The sequence below is a fragment of the Centropristis striata genome, chromosome 13 (assembly GCF_030273125.1).
Source record: "Centropristis striata isolate RG_2023a ecotype Rhode Island chromosome 13, C.striata_1.0, whole genome shotgun sequence".
Classification (NCBI taxonomy): Eukaryota; Metazoa; Chordata; class Actinopteri; order Perciformes; family Serranidae; genus Centropristis; species Centropristis striata.
The window spans coordinates 17,240,044-17,255,819 of NC_081529.1; the positions used below are offsets into that span (position 1 = coordinate 17,240,044).

Here is a 15,776-nt window from a genome sequence, read left to right on the forward strand (position 1 = left end):
TCATTGTTTTAATATTAAAAATTAGGGAAATTTGTAAACAGGTTACAAACTGCCGACATGTGCCCTCATTGTGTCAGTTTGTAGAAAACTCTGTTCAGTTTGTGCTCAGTTCATTATTTATGCAGTCTCAGGTTGAGTTCTGCTTTCCGCCTGTTAAAATACCACCTGACCTTCATACCTCCAATCAGCAGAGTACACACCCGGAGGAGTGTCTTGGGGCAGTTTCAAGTAAGAAACGCCTCTTCAAACTGCTTGGACTTACGTTTCATTTTTTTGCTTGAATAGGAAAATCTGAAAAATGTCCAATTTTTTGCCTCATGCTGGTGCCGTTCACTTAAATCCGCTTTCCTGTTGTGTGCTGTTGCATGTTTTGGTATCCCTTTTTTGTTTTAGCATCAGTCACCCTCATTACCAAAAAAAGAGAAAAATCGACATGCCACATTAATCACATGCAAGTCCTGGGATCAGCGCTGTGTGGTGATTGGCTGCCAATACTTAGGATCTCAAGATCCAAAACCTTTTTTTCCCATTTAACTAAATGTCCTGAATTACTTCACCCTACCTGATAAATATTGGATTTGAAAAAATCCTTGCACACGTTTGATAACTTGTGAAATTGATGATCTGCAGCCTCAAATCTTGAATGAATAAATACCACGCCCAAAATTACAGTCAGTTGCACCCAAAAGCACTAGGAAACAAGTTAACACTTGCCTCATGCATTTAGAAAATAATTCTTGGTGTTAGTCACAGGCCTCTGACAAAGAAGAGAAATATTACTGTCCATTTACTAGCTTTTTTTTTCAAACAGCTTTCCTCAGTAGAAACTCCATCCACTGAGGAAAACAACAAGATCTGGATTTAATCTCGAGAAAAGCTTGCAAGTGGACCTTTTCTGTGCCAATGCTTTATCTTAATTTAGCAATCACTTAATTTGTCATTCAGGATGTTCTGTGTAAACATTAACTTTGGAAAAATCCTTACAAAAATCTCACAGCAACTTCTAGATTTTATTTTTTTTTCTCAAAAGAAAATCACCTGCATCTTCACATTCTTTTCCTGCATCATAACACCATGAGACCCATTCGTCTTTTTTTTTTTTTTTTTTTTTACATCCGTTTGCAAACAGAACCAACATTTTACATAAGAAACACTTTTAAATGGGGCGCACCCCCCCCAGTCATTATCATCACCACCCACTCCGCACACTGTCCTGAATGTCCAGTCTGCTTCCCACAGGCTGCGCTCCAACATCCACTCTGAATCCCCAGACTTTAAACCTGCATGATCAGCGTAGTAATGCTGTAGTGAGGTGAAGTGCTACCTGCAGTCAAGTAGGCTAATGATATCGCTTATCTTTCATCTCTAAATAAAAGGTTATGAAAGCATACTATTAGTAACATCAAGAACTTAACACAGGTCTAACAGTTTTTGCTGTGGGTGCATTTTTTTTAAACTTTAATTATATTAATCTGTATGACTATTGTTAAGACTCACTGTGTGATTTCCTTAAAGCAATGTCTGCATAATGAGCTTCTTAAAAAAAACCTCCCTTTGACACAACCTTTGCAGACTTTTCAGGAACGTACATCAAAGCCTGAGAGCCCCTGAGGGTGGACGATGAAACTGGAGCACAGTTAAATCAAGAGGTGTCATTATAAATGGGTTTTTTTCTGATATATTTGTTGTGTAAACTCCATGAGAATTCCTTCAACCCCTCTCTGGCAGTCCAACCTTGTCAAATACTACTTTTCCCTCCACAGTCTGTTTCATGGCTTCCTCTGTTAGTGCAGTAAGCCGAGGTCATGAAAGTTAATACAGATGAGAAAAAACATAATCTTGGTAATGACTGAACAAAGGGGTTTGACGAGAAAATTAAAAAGACACAGGCATCACAAATCTTAACAGAAGCCCTTTTCTGGTGTCCACTTTTGGTATTTATTACCTCATCTTTTTGAGCCTTTTCCTTTTTAAAATATTTTTTGATCATTTTTGATTTTTTTCTTCTTTTTTTATCTCTAAAACTTAAGGATGACAGATTTATTTTAATTGCAAAAAGCACTTCCAACATTTAGGAATAAAACAAAAACAGTGGGTCGTAAGTCTGTATGTGTTAGGGCATTATCCGCAGTGATGTTTGAGATTATTTACATGTATCGAACGTTTTGTAGGTATGCCAACGGTGAGTGTTTGATATACAGTAATCTGTGCACACTGTTCTTGTGTGTATGGTACAATCAAGACAGCTCTCAGATGAAATACAGTTGTCTGGGATGATAACAATGGCTTTAAGGTCCATGTGATCGAGGGAGGAGGAAGAGCAGACTCTCCCCGCCTCCCTGCCTGGCAGCGGTAGTGCAGGTCAGAGTTCAAAAGGTCAAAAAGTAAAAATGGGCGGTGGGTTTTTCCTTTCCTGAAGCAGGGAGTCATCAGTCCATCTGGCAGGTGGTCAGTGCGATGGTGCCGTCTCCTGGCCTGTCGGTGACACTAGTTTATGGCGTAAAGGGATGTCACTGCAATACCAACCCAACCTGAGAGGGAAGAGAGGAGCTATTAGAAAACAAGACATTTCTGGAGGTATTTGCAGGGTCCAACAAGCCAAGTTTAAGATGTTTTAAGACCCTTTTTAACCCTCCTGTTATGTTCCTTTCTCAGGAACAGCAATAATGTTCGCAGGTCAGTTAGACCCAGGGCATGTTTAATTATCCATAAGTGTCACACGGGGTGGTCCGTAGCGTAGGGGGTTACACAGGCGCCCCATGTGCAGAGGCTACAGTCCTCGCTGCGGCGGAGCCGGGTTCGAATCCGGCCTGAGCTCCCTTTGCCGCATGTCCTCCCCTCTGTCACCCCCTTTCGATCTGTCTCACTATCAATAAAGCCTTGAAAAATGGCCAAAAAAATATCTTTAAAAAAAAAAAAAAGTGTCACACACTAAAAAATCCCAATAAACATTGTTGATATTTCATCATTGAGTCCATTACTAACCATTCATTCATTACCATTAACCGCTTATCCGCAATCGGGTCGCGGGGGGCCGGAGCCTATCCCAGCTGTCCATTACTAACCATTTCAATCAAAATGCAGTGCAATGTGTTCTTTACCTCACAGATCATGGTTAAATGAGGATAATCTCATGAAAAAAATGCATGTTAAAACTTTTTTTTTTTTTTTATGTACATTAGAAAGCCCGACTTATAAAATACAATGGTTGTACATGTCATTGACTTAAAAAAAATGTATTTTACATTTAAATTTATTTTGTTTCAATGAGAAAATCCTTTTTTTTTTTTTTTTAGTTTTTTTAAAGCTTTGAAATGCATCAATTTGACCATCAACATGACAGGAGGGTTAAAACAGAATTTATTTAATTAATTAATTTATACATCTTTAATGGTCAAACCAGCCAAAGGATAAAGGTAAAATGGAAAACCTTCTTCACCATTTGTAATTAATTATCCATTATAAAACAAAACAACTGAACTTAATCTTCAGGTTCCCAGCTTTCAGATGTACAGTCATGGAAAAAAATGTTAGCCCACCCTTGTTTTCTCTAATTTCAATGCCTGGTACAACTAAAGGTACATTTGTTTAGACAAATATAATGATAACAAAAATAACTGATAAGAGTTTAATTTAAGAGCTGATATCTAGACATTTTCCATGGTTTTCTTGATGATGATTTTGGTTATCATCAAGAAAACCATGGAAGCTCTTAAACTAAACTCTTATGAGCTATTTTTGTTGTTATTATATTTGTCTAAACAAATGTATCTTTAGTTGTACCAGGCATTAAAATGATCAAGAAATTGGGTAGTCTAATAATGTTTTCCATGACTGTACACTACTGTTGACCTGCTACCTCCCCTTAAAGATCCACTGTCCCCCACCCCCAGTGCTCTATAAAAAGGGGGGTGGGATGTTAATTGGTTAATGTGTTTACAGATGTTTCTGCAGGTAATAACAGGTTATGATTTTCACTTTAAAAAAAATTCAAGAAAATGTACCTTTTCCGAGCCCATGCTGGGACACTTCCAATTGTACAGATAATACTGTAGATTTCCATCCCCGATGCCGAACTTAAGCTTCTCCAAGAAAGTCTTGTTTTCCATTAGATCCAGTGCATTAAAGACATCAAACCCTTTCTGAATAGACACACAAGAAAAAACATAAATTCTCTGGGATTTAACATTTCAGGGAATGAGCACATGGATTGAAGGGTAACACGCACCGATTTGGCCAGGATGAGGGCGTCAGACATCAGGTCGAGCAGGGGCGTGGTGGTGTGCACGTTGTAGAAGGAGTACGCTGCTTTAAGACTGCGGTGCACAGGGTGGTTCATAATGGTAGAGGGCAGTGTGTAAAAACTCAGGAAATCCGTTACCTTTCCATCGTTCTATCAAGAGAAAAAAAACATACATTTTTACAAACCTTTTGAGAGGAAAACACAACCCAAGGATGGTTTTAAAGGAGCAGTGTGTAGGATTTAGTGGCATCTGGCCTTAGAGGGCGTGCGGTTGCCTTCAGGTAACACAAAAAGGCTTTCTCTGGAGCCAGGTTTGCCTGTTCTGGGCTACTATACCAAACTGGCAGTGCAACTTGGCAGACCTGATCTCAATCTCCACCCTAAAGCTTAAATCCACATCTGTGTGTGCAGCTGTGGTGATCGTTTGTGTGAGTTCATGAGGGTCGGAAATTAGTATGAACAGGAATAGTGACATATCACGTTATCTGACAGTTGTTGGTTTAGGATGTTTAATTTGACACCTTTGACCTTTTCACAGCCAAGGCATTTGCCCAATTTCAATGTCTTCCAGGCTCGTGCCTTGAAGAGTGTAGAAGTACAATGGAAACAGCTTAGAGAAATTACGGTTACAGTGATAAAAAACAAAAACAAAAAAGCAGCCAGTCACCTTCAGGGTGGCTACCTGAGGATGCTGCAGTGTGCACAATAAAAACCATGACGGGAAAAAGAAAATAATTTTCTCTCAGGAAAAACCATGCATCTAGTTTCCACTGAAACTTGTAAAACTGCAAAAACCAAGCAAACAAGATGCAGCAGCAAAAATATGCTGTACGAAGCCCCATCCCAACTCCCTTCAAGGCCCCAGTGCACTGCTCATCCGGCGGGGTGAGCTAGGAGCTCCAGGAATCAGCTGCTGAAGGGAAGGAGTGGTCCCTAATCTGCAAAGGTTTTCCTAAGGCTACCCGTGTCGTCAAACAATGACAAAACTGTTATAGCAGCTCGTGGTGGAGACAGTTCAATCATTGGTATCGGGTCCATGTGTAGATATGAGGAGCCAAACCCAACACACCATGGTTCCTAGTTTCCTAGGTGATTATGTACCAATGAAAACATGGTTATTTCTGCTAATAGAGCCCCCTAAATCCTACAGACTGGTCTTCAAATATATGCGTCTTTTTTAGAATTATCTGGATTCTGTTTTTCACCTCCACCAGGTAAGTGTCGATAATATTTTCCCGGGGCAGCAGCCAGTGTTCTACCTCCTCCTGGTTCATGGCGGGCACCAGGTTGAACTGGCTCAGGTACTCACGGAGGAGGCGGTGCACCACCGGTACATCCTCTTTAGTCATCGGCCGCAGGCCTGAAGTCTTAGGAGCCTGAAGGAGAGTAAACAAAGGGATGAGAAAGACGCACAAGGACAATGTCGTCTATTTATATTGATCAAATACTTTGTTTGTCAAATATGTGCTTTCACAAACCTCAGGCAGCCGGTACAGCTTCATGGTGCGCTGCATCGTCATGTTCCTGCTCAGGTGGGAGAACTTGACCTCGATTAGTTTGCGTGGGTTCAATGAGCGATGCCAGTACCTGTGCAAAGAAATCCGATTTGCAATTAGTCAGTGACAAAGAAGAATAGAGCAGGGTGTGTGTGTACAGTAAGTGGAGATTCATTCTGTCAGACCCACCTGCATGTGCCCACTGGTTTGGGCAACACAACTCCGGCAGTGTAGACGGCCTGAAAGATTCCCTGCAGGTTGACCCGTCTGGTGATTTCTCTGATCAGAACAGGAGCAACTCGTTTGGAGCGAAGCTTCTTGTGGACGCAGAGGAAATTTATCTCAACCATTTTCTTTTCTCTGAAACACCAACAAAAATAATTAATTATAGGAGCAACTATGCAACAAACTCAAACCAGAATAATCACATTACTGTGATTTATATGATAGTATTAGATACTATTTACACTAGAACTACAAATCTATCATGTGCCATTTTAACAGACTCTAGAATTATAAAAACATAATTAATATGCTGTAATTTCACTATAAATAATAAGACAACATATTTAGGTTTTTTCAGTCCATCAATATGTGCTGTATGCAAGTGATGCATTTGCTTCATCACATTACCATTTCTTTTTGTTTTTACACTGCACTGTTGACTTACATGTCGTAGATACAGATGGTAGCAGGAATGGCACTGATGAAGCCCACCAGCTTCTGGTTGGAGTTAACCCTCACTCCACAATGCCACTGGGGCAACCAGCCAGGGGGCCGCAGGGCCCTGAGGAAGAGACAGGTCAGTCATTAAAAGCAACAGATTACTGCACGGCCAGCGCCTGCATTAAAGGGATAGTTTGGATATTATGAAGTGGGGTTGTATGAGGTTCTATTACCCGTTTGGAGAAACATGCAGGGAAACAGACATGGAAGTAGCTAGCTACAGTACAAAAAGGCCAACTTAAAAAACAAAATCAGTTGAAGTGTACACTATATTTACTATATTTTCAGTGTTTTACCTTACCGTCAGACTGACCCGTTTAGGGTTAGGGTTAGACACAAGGGGAACTGAAGCCCTTATCTAAGCCCTCTTTTAAGCCACTTGACTGCTCCAGGCAAATACAGTAATTTTACCTTGCAGAAATGTATGATGGAGGCAGCAGTAAACCAGCATTGGAAAATTCATGTTTTTGTCAAAAGAGTCCGGTGGCTTTGAAGAGAGCATTGATAACAAAGTGCTTTGTGATGACAATGTGAAGTGGTAAAAAATTGTGTGAATGTAGAATACACTTGCCAGGTTCTTGAGACATTACGCAAAAAAAAAATGTAGGTGGATAAAATACATTTTGCTGCTGCGTCTGTCCACAGCAGAATATTGCGTAGCTTACATGCCAGTACTCCTGCATGCTTCTCCAAACTGGCAGCGTGCCGACCCCAATCTACTGCAGGTAATATTATGACTATGGATAAATATTTCATACAACCCCACCTAAAAAAACACAAACTATTCCTTTACAAAAAATATCCACATGCCTTAAATAAAAAAAGTATTTGTTGTCCATTTATACCACATGATATTAAGCATTTAAATGCAACATCCTTTCCAACAAAAAGAATATCAGTTGTGAAAATAAATACCAGAGCAGGAACTCGGGGGAGTAGTCAAACCGGAACATGTTGTCATCGTCTTCAACATAATTCTCGTTGAGAAGGGTGTAAAGCTCCTTGAGCTGTTTTACAGAAAATGACAGAAGTAGACAAGGTCAGGAGCTTTACAAACACAGAAGGGTAATGGAAAACAGATTGAATTTGAATATGAAATTATTATAATGATACGAAAAATAAACAATCTTTCAGTGCACATACCATTTTCTACAGTCTATGTGTCTATGTGCACTTCTATGCAAACCCCACCTGTTCTGCATCAATTCTGGAGAATTATTTTTATCGGGCAATAAACATTATAAATCATACACATTACCATGCATGCACACATACATTTTTGACATTATAAATGGAAAATATAATTGCAGAACCTGGTATCTAAACTTCTTGTGAGTCAGCAGGGTAACAGAAAAACTATAGGGCAGACTTTCATTTAACTTGACAGAATGGTGTAGCCCGAAATTTTGGAGCGGATCTGAATCACAGGACAGATCTGGCACTTGTGCTGCATTCATGTGGTGTCAAAATAATGAGTTCCTAATCATATTTCGTTTACATGGCTCATCATTGTCACACAAACAATTTAAACAGCTATCGACGTGTTATTTAAACACTCTGAGCAATAAAGTTATTTCTATATTACATCTTAAAGCTCACGAACACAAAAGTCAGAAAAACAACTTCCCAACTCAGGATTTGGGACCTTTCGAAGAGCATGTGAATGCACCATTGGCCTTGGTGGAGGTTTTCATTTACAAGTTTGTAGATCTTAGCATTGGTGCTGCTCTCTGACTAAACAGATGCACTTTATTTCCGAAGCATTATCAGTAATACAGTAATGATGGAAAACGTGAATGTGTGGTATGCAAATTTAGGTGGAGCTCCTACATTCTGTGTTCCCATTTCTTTTTAGTACAGAGCATAAGTGCTCCTAGTTGAGCCCTGTACTGTAATCATTCCTCAGCAGACACACGGCTGAGGAGATAACAATGACTGAAGGACATGATCAGGTAGGCACTGAAAGAGTCCAGAAATGTTTTCCTTAAAAAAAGGTGCATTTTTTCGTGTTTATTCCTGCCATGAGTGTGTGTATGTTCATAAACTCTTACCACGGCAGGGTTCCCCAAGTCGAGGGTGTCCCAGCTGAAGCCCTGCGGGAGGCTGTAGGGCTCCTCGCGAATGTTGTCTTTGTCAGGTTCAATGGAGCCATGTGATGTCACAGTCTCGCCTGAAGGAAACAAAAACAGTTTTCAGACATGAAGCACGCAGCCCCACAATCTATGACAGTCACTTGTTTGTGAGTTTTAAGTCTTTGAGCAGAAGTGACAGCTCTGTCAAAGTGTTGTACCTAGCTTGGGCACAGGCTGCGTGTCCCAGAACTGATAACTCCTCCTAGTAGCCTCCTCCATGGTTTTGGCAGGGCCTTGGCCGACAGAGAACAGTTCAATGGCCTTTTGGATCTCCTGTAGCTTATCAGCTGGCAACGAATTCACCTGTTTGGAAAACACAGACAGAAAAAGACAGCGTTAAAAAAGTTAATCCACCCAAATAAATCATTATTTTTTATTTGATTTGGTGTGAGATGCGAGGGCCGAGGCAGGGGAGACATTTAAAGGCTCAAGGAAAATGAATTGCACCAATGGCTCCATAGCTTTGTAGAGCATCTGCTTTTAATTTGTGGTGCAAACAATGTAGGTGCCGACAGCCGCTCAGCAGCAGACACACTGTGTGGACACTGCTGCTGTGTGAACAACAGCACTTCAGCAAGGCAGCCGTCACGCGCTACTCATGCATGCTGTGTGTCCCGAGCCATAGGGGAGACCGATTACAGTGCCAGCCAGGCCACGCCCAGAACCATCACAACAAAATGAAAAGTAAAGAGATAAAACAGGCAGACAGCAGCACCTCTGCAGATACAGAAACTGCCACAAATTTCACGTGGTTCATAAGTCACTGAGTGATAATACTATACCAGTCAGTGTTGAATTTAAAGGAAAATCCTGCTCATTGTTCCTTTAATGATGTGGATGTAAGCATGCAGTGTCGATTCAGCAGAGTGCTGCACTGTGAGCAAGAAGTGTTCACATGCCACAGTCCACTAAAGAAAATTGAATAATTTCTAGGTGGTTTAAAACTCCTTGAGCGGCATCTTGTGGTAGAGCTACATCTCCAAACTTTGGTAAATCACACCTTAGCTATTCCATTTCTGTTTTCCTTTTCAGTTTTAGACGATCTGACGCTTACATTTATGAAGTAATGGGGTTTTAATTGAAAGAAACTCATGCCTTGGCAAGGGGGTCCTGAGCTGCTTCTGTGGCACCAGATTTCTTCTTCTTTTTCTGCTTCTTTTTCTTCTTCTTGGCGCCGGTGTCGTCCCCAAGACCCCTGTCACTGAAAGCACAAAAATAGAAGGCATGCTTATTAGTCCGCTACCTCAGTGGAAAGCCATGCCCGGATAAAAATACCTTATTTGAGACATCTTGCTGGGATATGCTTACAACATAATAGTATGATTAAACTTTAGAATACACAATTTTGTATTAAATAATATACATATAGCCTTTTTAATCAACCTAGATTCCAACTGAATTCAAACACATATCCTAGACGAAGACTTTTTCCATTTTTGATAATAACAGCGGAGCTTTTGCACATCTGAGTCAAATGCATGCCTTTTAACACTGCTGTGATGCTTGGCCTTTCACATAATTACAATATCAACTCCTGCAAAGGTATCAAGGTCATGCCCATATATTGTACAATATCACCTGTTTGTTTTAGCCAAAAAAATCTATGCAGAGGCAAGTTTTGCTGTCTTTTCTGTTAGTGCTGCTTCTATCCTTTTGTCTGCTCTCTGTGTCGGCATGTCACACACACAAACAATTAAAAGCCCACTGCTCTTTAAAAAAAAAAAAAAAAGGGTGTACTCCCAGTATCATGCTATTATATCATATTAGCTGTACTGAATCATCTTAAAACACCACTGATATTGTTTGTTTGAATGATTTCTGTAACAATCTATTGTAATTCTGACAGACTTTAAGGAATCAATGACGGAATCAATAAAGAAACCGACCAATAAGCAGAATTGATATCTATAAAATCTTAAAGATTCCCATCCCTGGCATCCAATAATTGTTTCAGCCTTCTAAAACCGTAATATAAAAGTAATCCTAACCGCTACGGATTTCATCAATGTAGAAAAACAAATTCACTGTGAAGATAATCAACCACACAAGTATCAGCAAGAACAAATCCCAACATAATGTCTCAAGAACCTGGCAGGGCACGTATAAGATAGAGTACTAGAAACATATGGACTGTGTCCCTCTTCATCACCTGTTTGTGCTGACACAGGAGATTCAAAAGGCACGGCGGATGGTATAAATCACCACATACACTGGAATTCCATGCAACCCCCCTCCCCACAGCCTAAGTGTCATAAACCCCCCAGTTTCTGATCATTTCAAAACCTGACAAGCCACGCACCCCCACCCAGCTATCCCATCTTCTGGCCTGAGAGAGACCGCATACTTACAGAGGATAATCTCATTAGTGTCCAAGAGGGGAGGAGCGGCCAAGCACTGGCCTGTATTTGTAACACCAGCACAGATGGTGAATCACATGACCCCTGGAAGAAGAGTGTATGGTATCTGCGTGTGTGTATATATGTATGTACAAGAGGTCAGTGAACGACTGAGACAATGGACAACAAAACATTCAATAGTTTGTTCCACAGGCTTCCATTTCAACAGAGTGGAGCAGTTAAAACCAGTCTTTGTTTCCATGTGTGTGTTTGGTGCAGGGGAGTTGCATGTGTTGTTTAAAAAAAACAGCAACAGGGAAGCTAACATTTGCTAAACTTCAATTAATAAAATAGGGATAATCACCTTCCCCTTAGAACAGTGGTGGGTCTGATAGAAAAGTGTAGATTTCTGATACACAAAACTGCATAATTTTCACTTTTTATTGTTAAACACTGGTTGAGAACCAGTTCTAAATTGCCCAAACCATCACTATCATATTCCACTGTGCATATTACCTCCTTTAATCTATGTTTTTTCTAGGACTTTTTATTTTACTGAATATATCTTAGATAACAGTAGAGCTTTAGCATACGCGAGTCACATGCATGACATTTTTTACATTGTTCCTGTCATGTGTTCAGATTTAGAGATAATAAAACAGTGGCATTGATGATAGAGCAGTGGCGGGTAAGATAGAACAATGTATATTTCTGCAGGGAGTTGCATGTGTTGCTCTTTCGCTTCACTTCAATCACTTTCCCAGTAGATCATAGGTGGGTCAGATAGAAAAGTGTATATTTCTGGAACACAAAACTGCATTATTTTCATTTATTGTTATACACTGGTTGAGAACCTGTTCTATTTCCCAAACCATTAAAATCATATTCCACTTAGGGGTGTGCCATATCGTATCGTTCACGATAGTATCGGTATATTTTCTTTATGGTTAAAAAAAATGCATATCATGATATTGGCAACATTCCTACTTCTTGATGTAGTGGCATAAGGCTAACAATTAAAGTTGTTTCAATCACAAAAAGCTACTTACTCTCTGTCGCTAAACACATGCAGCTTTCAAAATAAGAGCACAGTGTGTTAACAGAATCCACCACAGAACTTAGAAGAATACTGTCAAAATAAGATGCCTTAAAAAACATACAAGAACCTTTATTCTCCTTTACAAAATGTCATTAAAATATGCCCCCGAAACCCCTAAATGGTTATTTTAATTATTTGCTCATACTCAAGAGTCAAGAGCAATTTTTTTTGTATTTGGCAACCGTTGAGATTTGCACTTCACACTACATTTTAGATTTTTGTTTATTTATACAGACTAAAAAAATTACATTTTCTATATCTTTTCAAGTATTTCGTAATATCGTCAAGAATATCGTTATCGCAAAAATAGCCTGCAATATTGTGATATTCTTTTAGGGCCATATCGCCCACCCCTAATTCCACTGTGCATATTAACTCCTTTCATCTATGTTTTTTTGAGTTTTTATTTTAATAAGAAAGCCTTAATGAAAAAGAATGCCATTTAAATATTCTCACTTTATCTATTTTGGATAACAGCAATGGAGCTTTTGCACATGTGAGGCACATACATGACATTCTTTCTGTTGTTCCTATCAGGTTTTTAGAATCAGATATAATAAAACAAACAGCATTGATGCTAGAGCAGTAGTGGGTCAGATAGAAAATTGTATATTTCTGCAGGGGAGTTGCATGTGTTGCTCTACTTCACTTCACTTTCCCATTAGATCAGTGGTGGGTCAGGTAGAAAAATGTATATATTTCTGTTTAACTGAACTGCATTCTTTTCACAAGTTTTGTTCCATTTTCATTGTGAAATACTGGACGCTTTCACTTCCTTCAGGCTGCCCATAATCAAATAAAACAATCTGAGAAGGAAAACTCCCCTCTGGTCAAACTGCTCATGACCACACAAAGGCCATTACGTCTGATAAAAGGGTCACATGGAGATTTTTAAGAGGTCACAAGCCACAAAAAGGTTGCAAACCACTGCCTGCACTGCCTTTTATAGGAGCACTTTCTCTCTCCATGCAGAAAACGCAGCAACCGTGAGAAGGACACGCCTTAATATTTGCAAACTCATTCTCCTTTCCATTTGTGTCACCGCTTGGTAAACATTAACAGACGCCAATGTCGAGCAAAAATAGGATGTCCATCAAAGGCTGTCTGTATTCAGGCTAAATTGTTATAAGATCTTTCATATTTCTGTGATTAAAGAGGGAATTAAAAACCTTGTTTGACTCCTTAGTTAACAAAGCCAGTCCGCACAGGTTAGCTCATCAAGCTGCATGGGTAAAAGCATGCAGCTTTTGCTTGTTTCACTTTTGCTCCTGTCTGTACACAGATCCACTTACAGACAATAGCGGTTTGACAGCTATGTTAGCATGCAAAGCTAACTCGCTAAATGTCAACTGGGGTTGCCATGAATTGCATCAGTTACAAGCAGACAGCAGCAGATATATATATGCGAACATATGACGCTGCTGACTTAATAAAACTTACTGTTTGTGTACAAGTTGTACAAGTAAATGTAGTGTTTTATTAAATTAGTAGCTTTCAAGCGTACTTTGCTACCCCCCATACTACGCCTTGCTAGCAGAGCTGAAGCAAAGCTAAAGCCCGCCCACTTGAGGGACAGAACGCGCTCTCGGCCAATCACATCAAAGTACTGGCGAGTAGCTTGTAATTGTAACCAATAGGGTGAAGGCAAGTGGACGGGACAACCTTCCATCGATGGCAGTCTATCCCGACAGCTCGGCTTTAGTTTTTACACTCACTTTAATTTAGGTTGCAGCAGTGTGACATATTTTTACACCGCCTCGCCGCTAAGCTTGCCTTCTTACCCGTCGTCAGAGTGGTGCTCTTCATTTTCACAGTCGCTGCAGTGTCCGTGGTCCTCTACATCTTCTTTCTCCGGCATCGGTGCTGTCTCATTCTCATCCGCCATCTTCAACCAGGAAGCGAGGAGCCACCGCGTGTCCTCGACGGCTTTAAAGCTCCCCTGATCCTATTGGCTCAGAGCGGTGATGGAAATGTCCTCACTGTTGTTTATTAGAGGGAGGGTCTACTCCTTACCTATCATGAAGAGGGTCTGACACATTATAATACCCCTGCAACACCTGAGAGTTATGAAAAATAAAACTAATACTAAGAATCAAAGTTTAAGTTCCCTTTTCATTCTGCCCTTTAATTGAGAATTGGGCAGTGGATTTTTAGGGGGAGCTAGCAGTTCAACAATAGAAAGCAAAGGAAATTACTTATTTTTGTAGGCCAAACTGGAAGTTAGCATCGACACAGGGTCTATTCGGAATTTGTCTATGGGATTTTTGTATTGGATTTTGGACATAGACTGTATATAGATAATGGATGTAGTCACGTTTGAAGCATTGAGTTCAGCATTACGGCTGTTTCCATCTTGCTTTACCACATCTTCATTTTTTTTAAATGGGAGAAACCATATTTGGACTGGGGAGGAGCTAGGACAGGTGTAAATAAAAATAAACTCTTAACGCTAAAACAAATTTTAAATCGTAACATAATGCAGGCACACGGTGGTGAAGTGGTTAGCACTCTTGCCTCACAACAAGAGGGTTGCCAGTTCGACTTCGGCTCTTCTATGTTGAGTTTGCATGTTCCCTCATGTCAGTGTGGGTCCTCACCGGGTACTCCAGCTTCCTCCCACAGTCCAAAAACATGCACTTTTTTGCAGGTTTAATGGGTGACTCTAAATTGCCCCTAGGAGTTAATGTGTGATTGTCTGTCTCTATGTGTCAGCCCTGCGATAGTCTGGCGACCCGTCTAGGGTGTACCCCGCCTCTCACCCAATGTCAGCTGGGATCGGCTCCAGCGACCCAAACAACAAAATGCAAACATCTCTTCAGCTTGTGTTAACCACAGGCATCTAACTCATTCAAAATCCTCATTGAGTTTGAAAAGAGAGACCCCAGGGCACTAAAATGCTATTTTAGTGCTATACTTCTTGGTTTTTCTGTGGCTAAATGAGACTACAGTGGTTGTGGGGAACTTCTAATTGTGTTTTTCAGGGCTTTTGCAAACTCTTATAGATTGTAGATTAGGTTAATCAACTATTTATTAGGCTACAGTTTCGCTAGTTTGTCAAAATGGCTGGTTAGCTTGTTGGAGATCATCCTATAGCATATAGAAGCCACATAGAAGCCTCCAGATTATGACATCAATAACAACAATACAGAATAATCCATGCTGTCATTTTGTTGAGAAAACTTTAGAGATTTTGGAGATTTCTATATTTTCTGTGATCGAACACTGTCAATTTCTCACAGCGTTAATAAATAGAAAGGTTGTGATTTGGTTGGATTCAATCTCTTCTTCTCACACAGAAACACGATTAGACCCGTGTGACCTTCATTTGGCCTGAGGGGAAATTAAAAAGCTGAAGCGTTTTGACAAGAAGCACATGAGGAACGGATATGCACGTTAGGCCTCTATCACCTGACTGATTCAGCAAGTATTCAGATTCAAATAATCCACTGCAATTAAACACAGGCATTCAACACCTCACCATAACAAAAAAAGTTCAAGTATTATAAATGCAAGTAGTAGTAATGCATTATTACAATATTACTGCTGCAAATTTGGACATAATTGGGTTTCAATTGACAGGGAGGGTATGAAAATGATGTTGTGGAGAAAAAGTACAATCTTTAGAATTACAGAAAGCTGCAGAAAATGGATCTACCCAAGTAAAGTACGAGTACTTTGAATTTCTATACTTAAGTACAGTACTTAAGTAATTGTATTAAGCAGTGGTGGAAACAGTATTCAGAT

General features: G+C 40.0%; 1 protein-coding gene across 1 annotated transcript; it reads right to left on the reverse strand.

Annotated features, from left to right (window-relative positions):
- Positions 1-1,914: 1,914 nt before the first annotated feature.
- On the reverse strand, positions 1,915-13,942 carry nmt1a (N-myristoyltransferase 1a). Its single transcript, XM_059348620.1, has 12 exons — positions 13,814-13,942; positions 9,693-9,798; positions 8,756-8,900; positions 8,517-8,635; positions 7,381-7,472; positions 6,410-6,526; positions 5,929-6,099; positions 5,722-5,830; positions 5,449-5,619; positions 4,229-4,393; positions 4,005-4,142; positions 1,915-2,531 (listed from the first exon to the last, which is right to left on the reverse strand). Exons 1-12 carry the CDS (start codon positions 13,915-13,917, stop codon positions 2,511-2,513), a joined length of 1,458 nt encoding a protein of 485 aa, XP_059204603.1. The 5' UTR covers positions 13,918-13,942; the 3' UTR covers positions 1,915-2,510.
- Positions 13,943-15,776: the final 1,834 nt, after the last annotated feature.

Coding starts and splice junctions, on each gene's coding strand:
- nmt1a (XM_059348620.1), bottom strand. CDS start 13,917: ATGGCGGATGAGAATGAGACAGCACCGATGCCGGAGAAAGAAGATGTA. Junction 8,636..8,755: donor GCAGCCTGTGCCCAAGCTAG/GTACAACACTTT, acceptor TGTTTCCTTCAG/GCGAGACTGTGACATCACAT. Junction 4,143..4,228: donor CCCTCATCCTGGCCAAATCG/GTGCGTGTTACC, acceptor GTGTCTATTCAG/AAAGGGTTTGATGTCTTTAA.